Source organism: Dama dama, chromosome 6 (assembly GCF_033118175.1).
Source record: "Dama dama isolate Ldn47 chromosome 6, ASM3311817v1, whole genome shotgun sequence".
Classification (NCBI taxonomy): Eukaryota; Metazoa; Chordata; class Mammalia; order Artiodactyla; family Cervidae; genus Dama; species Dama dama.
Genome location: NC_083686.1, coordinates 43,444,108 through 43,458,131, shown reverse-complemented (window position 1 = coordinate 43,458,131; position 14,024 = coordinate 43,444,108). Strand labels below are relative to the sequence as shown.

Here is a 14,024-nt window from a genome sequence, read left to right as displayed (position 1 = left end):
TAGAGGTTTAGATTGGGATTGGAGGTGCTAATATTGTAGCCTAAAGATGAGCATGGTTATGTTAAACCCATGCAGGTTTCCAGGAGGTATTTTAATTCACATTAGTGTGATGATACAGTAACACCTCCAGGAGAGCATAGAGTAAGGCAGCCTGCAGAGTTCAGACTGCGTTGGAAGCCCTGCCTTGCCTAGTTGTGGCCTCCATAAGTACTGTGCCTCAGTGTCCCCTGTTTCTTGGGAAGATCATCACACCTTATCAGGTGTCATGAGGATTAAGCAAACAGAAACCGAATTTATAGTGCCTGACCTAAGGTAGGTCGTGCAAATTGTGGTAAAATATACACATGTAAAATTTACCTTGTTAACTGTTTCTAAGTGTACAATTCACTGACGTTTAAGTATGTTGACAGTGTTGTGCAACCCATTGCCACTGTCAATTTCCAGAACTTTTTCATCATTCCAGACTGAAACTCTAATCCATTAGACAATAATCTCCCCGGGTAACCTCTCTCCTACTTTCTGTTTCTATGAACTTGCCTACTTTAGGTATCTCCTGTAAGTAGCATTACAGTTCTAACCTTCACTTCACTTGGCATAATGTTTTCACGAATCATCCATGTTGTAGCATGTATCAGAATGTCCTCCTTTTTGTAACTGAGCAGTAATTCACTTGTGTAACTACACTTTGTCTGTCCACTCCACTCATCTCTTGTTGGACACTTGGGTCCTTTCCTCCCTTCTGGCTACTGTTAATAGCCAAAACACTGTGAACATAGTGAAACTGGTGTTCAGATACCTGTTTGAGTCCCTGCTTTCAGTCCTTTTGTGTATATGTGGAATTGCTGCAACATACAGCTTATGATATATTGTAACTGTTATTGGAGAAGTTATTTTCCAAGGCCACCACATAAAGTAGCCCCAGTCCAAACATCATAAGGCAGCTGTTTATCTTAGTTTTCCAGTAACAGTTTGAGAAAGAGAGAAGAGAGGAAGAACAAATATTTTCTTTGCTCTTAGGCAGATTGGTCACTGTGTTCTTGCTGGTACCTGTTGAATGCCTTTTTCAAGGATTATTTGCTTTAAATATTAAGAGAAAAATGCTGTCCAAAATTTAGGGCTCTATCTGATTGTGATAAATTAGTATTTTATAAGGCTCATATAATACTGGACCAATGAATGTGACAGTCCTGCCACCGGATCTGATTCAGAGATAATTGAGTGCCATTTAGGTACTTACATGCCTTGTGCAGTTAGGTGCACAGTGGTAGAGGAGACACTCAAATATTTTTTGAAAGAATGAATGAAGAGACACTGGAACTCAGATTTTTAGAATCAGTATATAATTTGCCTTGCAACGTAAAATGAAATATTCCTGAATATTTTGATAGGCAGTAGAAAGCCATATTAAAATTTTTTTCCTACTTCTGCCTGTTTTTAAAAAATTATATTTATTTTTGATAGTGCCATTTAAGTGTAATGCATTTAGCTATGCAGGATTTTTTTTTTAATTGGAGGATAATTGCTTTACAATATTGTGTTGGTTTCTGCCATATAGTGACATGAATCAGCCATTGGTATTGGCATGTCCCCTCTCTCTTGAACCTCCCTCCCACCTCCCTACACAGAGTTTTTGTTTTGTTTTTTATAAAGGGTAGAGTTTTATTATGCCTCAGATCTAACTTTTTAAATATAATTTTAATGCTTTTTTTTTTCTTTTTGTTATCAATATGTAGGTATCAAAACTGCTTTCACCAGAAAATGTGGGGAGACAGCTTTTGTTGCACCGAAGTGTGAAATGATTCCAATTGAATGGGTTTGTAGAAGAATAGCAACTGGTTCTTTTCTCAAAAGAAATCCTGGTGTTAAGGAAGGATATAAGTTCTACCCACCTAAAGTGGAGATGTTTTTTAAGGTAATTATTTTATACTTCCCTGTCTTACTGTAACTGAGCAACAGGTTTATCACAGAGTCAAAAGATTTAAATACTATTTAAGCTTTATTTTTTTCTATTTAAGTTTTTGATACTAAAATTATCATCCCAGAAATATTTGTGGAGAATGTACACTTCAGTTAGTAATGATAATTCAAAAATTTAGGAGAAAATGTCTTTGAAAATCTATTTATCTTACATTGGAAGAAGATGATGAATAAAAAGAACAAATTGAAATTAGCAGTCATTAGGAAGAAGAGAAAAGGAACAATTCAGTAAATTTTAAAGTCTACTGTTGAAGGCTAACATGAGGGATCTTTTTATGTTCTAATACAGAAAGTTGTTGTTAATGTGTCTTTTAAGCAGAATCATACAACAGAAGATGTAGAAGTCAGTAGTTATGAGTTTGTGTTGGTTTTCTTTTCTGAAACTGCTTCTCTCTTTTCATCTCTTTTCATGCTTTTAAGCATATTTCTTCTATTTCAGAAGCAGTGTCATTGTGCATCAGTGAACTGCACAGTTTAAAGCATTTGTCTTATAATTATACAAATCAAGAATCCATAAAAGAAAAACTTCACGTACAGTTGGGACACTACTTAGAATAAAATGAAAGTATTTTATTTTTTTACCAATCTCTTTACATTGTATGAGTCTCTTGAATTACCGAGTAACGTTCTTGAAGACTTATAGTCTTGTATAAATTCTTACTGAAAGTAAGGTCAAGGGATTATGAAAGTTGCATTCTGCAAGGATTTTGTTGAAATAGAATGTGTTTTGGTCTTCTTACCATCTCTATTGACTGATTAAGAAAAAATAAAAATCATAAACTTCTATTTAAATTATTTATATAGAGAAAACAAATTCTTTAAAAGTACTTTATGACTTAGAATAAGTTACTCCAAAATACTGAATCTTAAAGTAGCTATTGAAAATAGAAAAGTTTAAAATAGATTGTTGTGAATTAAAGGGTATTTTAAACAAAAGTTAAATCTTTAGCAAAAGTGAATGTTTCTGAGGAATTCATCATGCTCAGTTTGTCTGAAAATTTCAAATATTTTATATTTAAGTTACTTGTACTCCTATACTTTTTTCTCAGGATGATGCCAATAATGATCCACAGTGGTCTGAGGAACAGCTAATTGCTGCAAATTTTTGCTTTGCTGGACTTGTTATAGGACAAACTGAAGTGGATATCATGAGTCATGCTACGCAGGCTATTTTTGAAATACTGGAGAAATCCTGGTTGCCCCAGAACTGTACACTAGTTGATATGAAGGTACAAATAAAATGGAGATTTGAAAGTAAAGATTATAACTGAGAATTGTCTTTAGTAGTATAGTGTTAAAAAACTCTTTGTTGATATGCTGTTTCTAGATTGAATTTGGTGTTGATGTAACCACCAGAGAAATTGTCCTTGCTGATGTTATTGATAATGATTCCTGGAGACTCTGGCCATCAGGAGATCGAACTCAGCAAAAAGACAAACAGGTAGGTAATGATTCAGGCTTTCCTTAATCCTTTGCAAGATCAGGCTGGGATAGAAGAGAAAGGGAAGATGGGAGGAAAAGGAAAGGTACTTATTATTTCTGATGACATGAGCCCGAGTTGTTGATTGCTATTTATTTTTAAAGATAAATATCTTCTATGTATAATATATCCTGGAGAAAAGGATAGGTATAATACTTTACATTTATGAAGCAGATTTCTCATTTATTATCTCACACAGAGCAAATATTACCCTTTTTTGATTAATTGAAAACTAAGGCTCTAAGGTTATAGATATCTTCACAATTAACAAGAGTAAGTGACAGGGCTTTTCTGCTAAGTGGCCTGACCTGAGGTGACCTATAAAAATGGTTTGCTATTCACTTGACCCAGAGAACTCTACAAAATCATGCAAATCAAGGGGTTCAAATCTTCGTGTTAAGAACACTCATGAAAATGCCCAGGGTATGCATATCTGAAAAGCCACCAGTCTGAAAGATGTCCCTTTATGGAAGCTATATGTGCCATCCATCGTTACAATGGTAGAGTTGGTAGGTGTGCCGAGGCCAAACAGTGGGGCTGGACGCAGGGTCAGTGGCCCAAAAAGAGTGCTGAATTTTTACTGCACATGCTCAAAAATGCAGAGGGTAATGCTGAACTTACGAGCTTAGATGTGGATTCTCTGGTCATTGAGCATATCCAAGTGAGCACAGCGGTCAGATCATCCCATACATGAGCTCTCCCTGCCACACTGAGATGATCCTTCCTGAAAAAGAACAGGTTGTCCCTGAACCAGAAGAGGGGGTTGCCCTGAAGAAACGATGACTTAAGCCCTGGGAATAATTGCTGACCCCCCCACCAAATGCAAATAAAAATCTCTAAAAAAGAGCAAGTGGCAGACGTGGAACTCTACCCCAGGTCTTAAGCTCTTACCAGGCTCCAATTCTGTTCTCTCCTATGAAAAAACAAAATTAGGGCAAGATCTTCTCTATACTTAATATGTAAGAACTGTCAGGGCAGCTAATAATTGCTCGTGTAGGAAGCAGTTATCTTTGAATGAAACTGCAAGAATTCATCACTATCTGAACTTCTCTAGTCTAATTCAAGAGATGAGTTTGTAGGCTCAGATATATTTTTCAGATACATCTTTTGCTATGCAAACTTCATAATCTGTACCCTAAACTCAGAAACCAAGTCATTTCAGATAGGAAGAATATTACTAGTAGAATACTTTACCCAATCTCCTTTTCAGTCAATAAACTCTGGCTCTCTGAACTGACTTGGGTCTGGGAATTGGGTGAGAGGTCATAAGTCTCTATAATGGTGGCTCAAATTAACCCACTCTGCTTGCCGGAGGTAGTTGCTGGGTGTTTGGGATGGGGGGGCTCATGCATGTCTGGTATTTATGTTCTAAGCTTTCTTATTTTCTAGTCATATCGTGATCTCAAGGAAGTAACTCCTGAAGGGCTGCAGATGGTAAAGAAGAATTTTGAGTGGGTTGCAGAAAGAGTAGAGGTAAACCTTTCATATATTATGTGTTTTTCTCCAAGAAAATTTTGCTTCAGAAAGAAAAAAAGTGAGAGGGTGCATTGCTTTTCTTTTTTCCAATGACTTTTAAAGAAGGGAGCACTTTAAAAAAATGTCCCAGCTGAACTGTCCTCACTGGGACACTGGAACCCCTTGCAATGAAACTGGCCAATCTGCCTCCCAGATACTACTGGGCAACCTGGAATCCTTTCCTCCTTGTCCCCTGCAGGGGAACCTTACATTTCCTACTCACCTTTCTGTTGCTACTCAGAGTCCCTAGCAAGAGTATAGAATTGGAACTCCATGTGACATTAAAATGTCACTTTAAAGTTTATATTTTTATTATTGCTATAATTCCATGGAAACTGAATGGGGTTTATGGTTATCCAAGGGTAATAACTACTTTTTAGAACATCATTTCCATGGGAACGTGCATTTTAAATTCCACACAGCTAGCCTGCAAATATTTATAACATGACTTCTATCTTGGCTTAAAACGTGTTAAACAGAGTGTACTAAAAATCTTTGATGAACTATTTTACAGCTTCCTGAATATTAATTGTTTTTTTATTATAATAGTAAACATAATTTATCTGATTAAAAATCTTACTCATTAGGTCTTAATTAGGAAGGCCACTTTCTTTTATATAGAGAGGTTATTTTGAAAAATAAATCCTCTATCATTTTGTTCTGCTTGTCTTAAATTTGGTCTCTTAAGAACAGAAATACTGTGTCAAGTTGTAATTTTATTGTAAACTGTTCTTACAATACTCATTCCCATATTAATCCATTTTTATCTTTGCCTTCTTTTGCATATTCATGTTTTTCTTTTCCAGTTGCTTCTGAAACCAGAAAGTCAGTGCAGGGTTATAGTATTGATGGGCTCAACCTCTGATCTTAATCACTGTGAAAAAATTAGGAAGGCTTGTGGAGATTTTGGCATTCCATGTGAACTTAGGGTCACCTCTGCGCATAAAGGACCAGATGAAACTCTGAGGATTAAAGCTGAGTATGAAGGTAAATGTTGAATAAATAGAGCATTTCAGGAAGTTCTCCTGATTCTGCCCCAAAATTTTATGTTTAGACTAATAATGCTGAAAAATAATTTTCTGCATTTCTAAGGGAAAAAATTTTAAACTTTCATGATGTTTGCCTCCAGAATCTTTAAGGTGCTCTAGGAGCTTATAAAAGAATGGATCAGAGAGAAAAAATTGAAAATGCAAGCATGGGAGGAAAATGAAGACTAGAATTAGTCCTTACCTAATCCCCTCAAGCACTGTTTCTAGTACCCTGTAACAGAAAATAGACCTCACATCAATTACAGAAGAAAGGGCTGAGGTTGAAGCTGCAGGTCCTCTCAGGTATCTCTAATGGTCGGCCTTTCCTGGGAGACAGTCAAACATGAAATGAAGGAACAATTTCAGAATTTAGTATATAAAAGAAATGTCTTGATGGGATAGCATCTAAAATAAGGAGCGCTATAGACTGGAATGATTCTCAACTGGAGAAAATATTGGTTGTATATTCCTTCTAAAGGTAGTTGCTATAGGAGTACAGTTACTGAATTTTTAAGAGCTTTTTTTGGGAGGTGGGTGGAGGCCAGACCCCTACAATAAGCTAATAAAAACCAGGTCTCTTTCTCTTCAGAAAAATGCAAACATAAAATTTTGGATTCCAAGTAGACTGCTGTAGGAAACAAATAACTTAGGAATTTATGAAAGAATAAGATGTTTATGAGATGTGAGAAAAAATTTATTGAAGAGTCTTAAATATTGGGGTACTCTGTTATTGAATTCAGTTCCTTAAGAAGTGTCCCTCAACCTCTAGTGTCTGTTAACTGCGTGTCTGCCATACCCTGCGGGTCAGGTGGTGTCATTCTTTGCTTCGGTGAGCCAAAGCAGCAATGGTAGCAAGGGCCTTTGAACATTCCCTCTCTCACACCCGTGTGTTAACACCTCCTTAATGCTACAGATCTCAAAGATGGTCAGAACTCTTCTTGCCACTTCATTGCTTGACATCCAGTAAGTGGCAGGATGAACCTTGTATTTTGAATATATATTTAATAATAGTGTCTTAATATAGTGCTTTATCTAGAGACTCCTGTTAAAGGAACTCAGGGAGTTACTACACAGGGACCCCTTTTTTTAAAAACTATGTTGAAATCTCTTTTGAGTGCTTAGTGTAATTACAATTTGTCGTTTACCTAGGGGATGGCATTCCTACTGTATTTGTGGCAGTGGCAGGCAGAAGCAATGGTTTAGGGCCGGTGTTGTCTGGTAACACTGCATATCCAGTTATCAGCTGTCCTCCTCTCACTCCAGACTGGGGAGCTCAGGATGTGTGGTCTTCTCTTCGATTACCCAGTGGTAAGATAACTGAATCTTCTAAAGACTTTTATTCACAAGCTTCAAATATGCACAATGGTAGAGAGAATAACATAATGAAATTTCATATACCTGTTACCCAGCTTCAGAAATTCACATCTTGCTGCACCTGTAGTCCTCTCCTGCTGCATTATGTAAAGCAGATCTGAGACATGATGGCATTTTATACTTAAATACTTATTTTCTAAGTGATAAAGACTAATTTTAAAATCATAACCATAATACCACATTCACATCTGTCTTCTGACATGTTCCCAAAGGAACTGACTTTTCTTAAATTAATTTGGCTGATATTAGTTATGTAGTAAGTAGTGGGTCTGTATAAATTTGAGTTATTAATACAAATTAAATATTCTTGTGATTTATACTTTATTCTTATTGGGGATCATGAGAATCAAAGAGCCTGATAAATTCCAAGAGTATTTAGGGAAATGGGAGCTTTTGGATCTGTAACCTATCTAGTCCTTGACTCTAATGACATAATGGTATCACCTCAAGAAACTGCCTGATGAACTTACTTGGTTACCAGGGAGAGAAGGGGGTATGGGATGAACTGGAGGTTAGGACTGACACATGTACACTGCTGTGTATAAGACAGATGACTAATGAGAACCCGCTATGCAGCACAGGAAGCTGCTCCGTGGTCTGTGGCGACCTACGGGGGAGGGAGATCTGAAAAAGCAGATCCGTGTGTCCGTGTGCCTGACTCCCTGCGGCACAGCGGAGACTCACAGGGCACTGTGAAGCAGCTGTCCTCCAGTGAAAACAAGGCCGCCATGGCTTTAGCTCAAAAACCAAAACTCAGTCTGAGCAACGCGTGGCCCCCTAAGAAGTTACTTACTCTGTTGTCTTAACAGATCTACTGAACTAGTATTGAATTTATAACCTAATATTTCTTAAAATTATTTTGTGGATTTGACTTTTATTGCTTCTTAAAACTATTAGAATGAGTCAAGTGCAAAAACAAAAGGAATAGCTAGAAAATTACCAAAATAACTTACCTCGTTTGTCTAGAAGAGATGATTCTACCCAATTAGCCTCATGCCTTATTTTGTTGCTGCTGGCCTTTTACCAGGGAGTTAAAGGGTAGTATATATGAAAAGGACTTTGCAAAAGGTAAATTTCTTTGCAAGTAGATTCAAGGAGAAGAGTGATAGTTATATATAAAATATCTGTTCCTAGCCGATGAATATTATTTATCACTTTATCACTCCAGATAGTAAAGATGGAAACTCCATCCACAGATCCTACTTTAGAAAAGGATAATATAGTAGCTTTATTGTCTGTGGCTGGTGGGGCTTCTGAGAGTATAAAATAATTTGCTAGGTGGTATTTTCACTTTACTTAGAGCTCAATGTTGCATCTTTTCTGAACCAATAGGTCTTGGCTGTCCGACCATCCTTTCTCCAGAAGGATCAGCTCAGTTTGCTGCTCAGATATTTGGATTAAATAACCATCTGATCTGGGCCCGACTGCGAGCAAGTGTATTAAACACATGGATTTCCTTGAAGCAGGCAGACAAGAAAATCAGAGAGGCCAATTTATAAGAAAGAACATCACTGCATTTTTTTAGGAGGAAAACTATAATTTTCTAGTTCAGCTGCCCGCCCCCCCCAAAATCAAGATGAAAAGATTTTAGATCATTGAGAGAAAAATAAAATTTGTAAGTGAATAAATGCTTTTCTCGATTCATGGATTAGTAAAATGTGTACATACTTATTAATGTCTCTTTATAAGTAGTGAAATTACTATACATTCAAAATTAATCTGTTACCCACATGGTCATTGTTAGGTAGACAGTATAATTAATTATATTTATTAAATGCTAATAATGTCCTATTACAGAGCTCTAAAGTTATTACTTGACTTTCTACATCTCAGCCCATAAGTTTTAGAAATGTAAAATGGTTGTGTCTTAGAAAGGGTGGTTAAACACAATACAGGCCTTTTTCACAGTATGATCTTAACAAAATTCTAAGGGCATGGTTTTTTATTTGCAGTCACTATGTCAGAAAATAATGTTGTATTTAGCTATAAGTAGAGATGAAGTCTGGGTTTGATATTGCCTTTTTTTGACCAAAGCCGAGACTAATGCTAGGGCTAAGACAGACATAAATAAAATGAAGGGGCACTAAGGAAGCCATATAGAGAACTTCTGAGAACTTCTCCATGAAGTGTTAAGGCAATTTCCAATGGGAAAAAAAGTAGTTACCTTTGTCATTGCCAATGAAAGATTTAATAAATCTTACAAGGCTCTGTAGGTCATAGAATTCTTTTCATTCTAATATATATTGCATTCAGACTAACAATTCCCAGCCTACCATCATTTTCAGAAATTGGAATCTCCCAGTTAATGACCATAACTAGTTTCTTTCTTGTTCATAGTATTAAGCCTGGGCAGTATACCGAGCAAAATGCACCTCTAAAGGAGCAGTTGTTACTGAAAAGTATTACAGTTCTTCATGAGTCTATAAACCATATTTGGAAGTCAGTATTACATTGTGCAGCCTTGGAAATTTTACAGATCATTAAAAGTTTTATCCAAGCGTCCACACAGCCCTTAAGCTTGCATGTAAAAATTTATGTATATGTTCACTTTGAAAAGAGGGCAGTTTTTACCAATTAATCTGTGTCCCTCCCTTCCTACTCACCCACCAGCCCTGAGTGCTGAGTCTCCACTGCAGATGAAGTCCTGAAAACTTTTGCCACTGGCCTACACTGTGCTTTTTCACCTTCCTCTCAACTGTTAACAGGCTAGCATCTTATCACTTACTTAACATGATCTCTTTAGGGTATAACTGGCCTGATTATTCCTTTTCTTGGGCTAGACACCAAATTGTTCCAACCTTAGTCTTGATCATTCCTCATATATTACTTTTTACTTAATTATTGGTATTTCCTGCTGTTCAGCCCATTGTTTACAAATAGTGCTAGAATAATCATCTTTATAGTGAATGTCTGTAAACTTGTATTTTCAGCTTTCCATTTCCCTCTGAATGTTCCAAACTTAACCCATCTTCCAAGCCTATAGCTGGCTATACTCACTGTCCCAAATCAGAAGCTTAATTTTATCCTTGATGGTTTTCTCTGACCTTTCATTTTTAACTCATCACCAAGTCTTGAATTTACTGTTTACCCATCATCTACAAAATCTCAAGCAAGGGTCAAATTCTGTTATTAGCCTGGTCTAGAAGATCTTCATTCTCAACCTAACCTTCTTAAAGATTGTCCAAGGACTTAAAACACAAACTCTTAAATAAGTTTCTTTTGCAACACAGACTCCTTTGAAAATAAGAATGCTGCTGATCCTCTGTCTAGAAAATTGCACAGAATTTCTCAGTGTGTTCCACTGGTTCCTGGGTTCCCTTGAAATCTGTCCATAGTCTGTAGGTTAAGAATCACTGATGTAACCTATCAAGAGAACTTGCTTTTCTCATAGTTTTCAGACTTAGAATGTCCTCGTGTGTCATTAAAATCGAGTTACTAGGGCTTCATCTTCACTGTCTCCATTAAACCTTCCCTAATAAACCTTCCTCTAGCTACAATGACTACAAGTACTTTCTCTGTTGGATTGTAAGTTCCCAAAGAGGAGAAAATATACTTTTACAGTTTATTTGCCTTATGCTCTGATGTGCTAGGCCTAGCTGTCTGCTAGAAATGGGGGGAATTGTAAAAATCATGTCTTGCTTAGTTTTCTATCTTAAGTTAGATCACATTAGATCACAAGAGCAATTAAAAAGATTTGATCTGAACATCTTTGAACTTGGGATTCTTAAGGTCTCTGAATAGTTGTTATATTTGTTGGCTGCTATTTCAGCTCTTCTGTCCCACCTAGCAGAAGCTCTGCCTGTTCTTGTGTAGTACATAAACATGTCAAACATTGAGACTGGTGTCCAGGACTGACCTTTATTAATGGTCATAATAATGTTCACCATTAGTTTCTTAATAGAGTACATATATCCTCAATGGTATAATTCATCAGTGCTAGAGTAAATACGTGTTTAAAAGTATTTTAACTGTGTTCTAAAAAGTAACTTACACAAACCTACCTGGTTTGCCATCTTTGGATGTTTAGACTTTGTGGGCTTGTAGTTAAAAAGAGGAAGAAAAATTGTGTCCAAATAACTCACTAGTTTATAACATAAAGCCACACCTAAAATTGCTGTTGCTTTAATGCCTTCTGAAATGTAAACAATGCCTCCAAATAAAAGACAAAGATAAGCTCCTGTGTGAAGCTTTATTTGTTTATCCATGTGTGAAATACATGTTTTGCCTGATTTTATTCTAGGCCCTAGGAAAGTAACAGAGACAAGGCCTTCACCCTCACAAAATTTACATTTTCTTCGGGATAGCCATAAAAGATAAATCGGATAGGTGCGAGGAGGCATAAGTGCACATGAAGAATACCCAGGGTAAGAGGGCGGTGACTGGGTATGAGGGATGTGTTTGAGGCAAGCAGGGCAGGATGTGAAGAGCAAGCCATGCAAAGATACGGGGAAGTACCTTCCCAGACTAAAGGAACAGAAAGTAAAATAGCTTTGCCTTTTTGAGGACCTGCAAACATGCTGATACTGCTGGAGCCCTGTGGGCAAGGGAAGGGTTAAGAGTGGAAGGAAATGTTGACGAAAACAAAAACTAGATCTCTTAGGGTCTATGGGCCACCCTGAAGTGTGACAGGAAAAACTATTGGTAGGTTTGAGCAGGAGCTGACATAATGTATTCAACAGGTTTCAAAGCATTCTCTGCTGTTATGTGGACTAGAGGAGATTGGTTAAGAAGTTAACTGTAAATAAATAAATAGTGGGAAAAAAAAAAGTTAACTGTATCCAGTTATCCAGTTGAGAAGATGTGACCTTCAACAAGTTATTTAAATTTTTTTGTGCCCCCATTTCCTCATGTGTAAAGTGGGATTAATACTACCTATCTCAAGTGATTATGTGAATTAAACGAGTCAATGTATGTAAAGTACATCCTAGCACATGAATACATCATGTAGAAATTCTATTTGGCTGACTGTAGAGGACAGAATGAGTGGAACTGGTTCCATGAAAATTACCTTGAATTTGATATCCCTTCAGCTGATTTAATCTCTAAAAATAGGAAAATAAGCACAGAGCATGATGTGACTTAAATAAAACATGCCATGCCATGGGACAGTCACAGTTTCTCCCTGCCATCTTCAGCCCAGCAGTCCTCAGAAAGCCAATGAAAACTTACTTTCAGTGGAGCTTTTTGCATTTAACTTCTCACAACTTCAAACAGTTGGGGAAGAGTTGTTAACCTAGCATGGTGGTACAGTAAAGATAGCAGTGACCATGAGCTGGACATAGATTCTGTTCACAAGGAACTCAGATCAGGGCAGAAATAAGCAAAAACTCATTCAGTTAAAAAGCTAAGTACCAACTATATGCAAGGATGTGGGCTAGATACTAGGGATGCGACAGTAAACAAGGCAAATATAGTCCATCTGGAGAGAGGCCTTAAACAATGAGCAGTGCTCAGAAGTAGAGAACTCCATTAGAGCCTGTAATGAGGAAACTTGCATAGTCTGCGAAGACAAAAGAGGTAACTTTTAACCTAGGACCGGATAAGATAAAGAACAGAAATACTGAAGAATGAAAAAGAATGAGCTAGATTGCTGGCAAAGAGGGGGCAGGACAGTGGCAGGAACCGGTAGAAGCGGGACAAGAAATGAGTGCAGGCTAGGCGTTCAATAAAATGTTCATTCTCATCAAGAGTACCCAACAAGAACTTCCCTGGTGATCCAAGTGGCAAAGACGGTGCTCCCAATGCAGGGGGCTGGGTTTGATCCTGGTCAGGGAACTAGATGCCATACACCCGCCACGAAAACACCGGACGCCCCCACCCCGCCACAGCTAAGACCTGCCACAGGTCTTATATGAATAAACAAAATTTTTAAAAATAACAAACATTAAAATACTCGACAGTATTCTGTCCTGACATTCAAACACATCTTAAAGTCTTACAAAAACTCCACCCCGCCCCCATGTCTACTTGAGTGCTTACGATGCCAGGAGGCATGAAGTATCGTTTATCCCTGGAACAATGATTATTATCCCTATTTTTACAGCCGGGAAAACTGGGACTTTAATATTAACGTTCACAAGCGAAACATCTAGCGAGTCACAAAGCCAGGAACTGAACCTGGATAATTCTCACCTCAAAACACATTACCCTTCGGGTCTTACTGCTAACTGCTCTCAAAATGCAAAACAAAGGATAGACAAAAGATTTTCACCAAATTGTTTTGCACTTGATTCTTTTCTTCCGTGCGTCTCCTCATACTCGCTTCTCTGCGTGAACCTGACCCAAAACTAACCCGTTTTCCTAATCACCTTTCAAGATCCCCTTCAAATAGCAATACCTCTATGAAGTATGCCCAGGCAGCAAGAAGCCCTCTCTCTCTCTCTCCCCCCCCCCCCCCCCCCCACTTCTCTCCTACTCTCAAATGGTTCCCTACAGTTTCTAGTTGGTATTTTATCACGCCATAGACCTTTCATCTTCCACAGACTTCTGCCTCGCTCCGCCTGTAGAGACCTGGACACTTCTCCGCCCACAGCGGTCGCCCCGGAAACGCACGCTACTTTTAGCTGAATCTGTTCTGTGAATCCTTTTCAGCCTCCCTCTGGGGTCCGACGCCTCATTCCTCCAGACCTGCTTTATATAAGGTGTACCAA

The 14,024-nt window shown here is 37.7% G+C and overlaps 1 protein-coding gene across 7 annotated transcripts in view; it reads left to right on the top strand.

The window, feature by feature from the left end:
* Positions 1-9,031, top strand: part of PAICS (phosphoribosylaminoimidazole carboxylase and phosphoribosylaminoimidazolesuccinocarboxamide synthase) — a 36,505-nt gene extending 27,474 nt beyond the window's left edge. For 5 of the 7 annotated variants that reach the window (XM_061145890.1, XM_061145889.1, XM_061145893.1 and 2 more), the window contains 7 exons: positions 1,734-1,912; positions 3,027-3,206; positions 3,305-3,418; positions 4,847-4,930; positions 5,779-5,959; positions 7,150-7,308; positions 8,707-9,031. In XM_061145890.1, coding sequence (XP_061001873.1) covers positions 1,734-1,912; positions 3,027-3,206; positions 3,305-3,418; positions 4,847-4,930; positions 5,779-5,959; positions 7,150-7,308; positions 8,707-8,873 — 1,064 coding nt within the window. In that variant the 3' untranslated portion in view covers positions 8,874-9,031. The other 2 variants (XM_061145891.1, XM_061145892.1) reach the window with 2 other exon arrangements.
* The last annotated feature ends 4,993 nt before the right edge of the window (positions 9,032-14,024 follow it).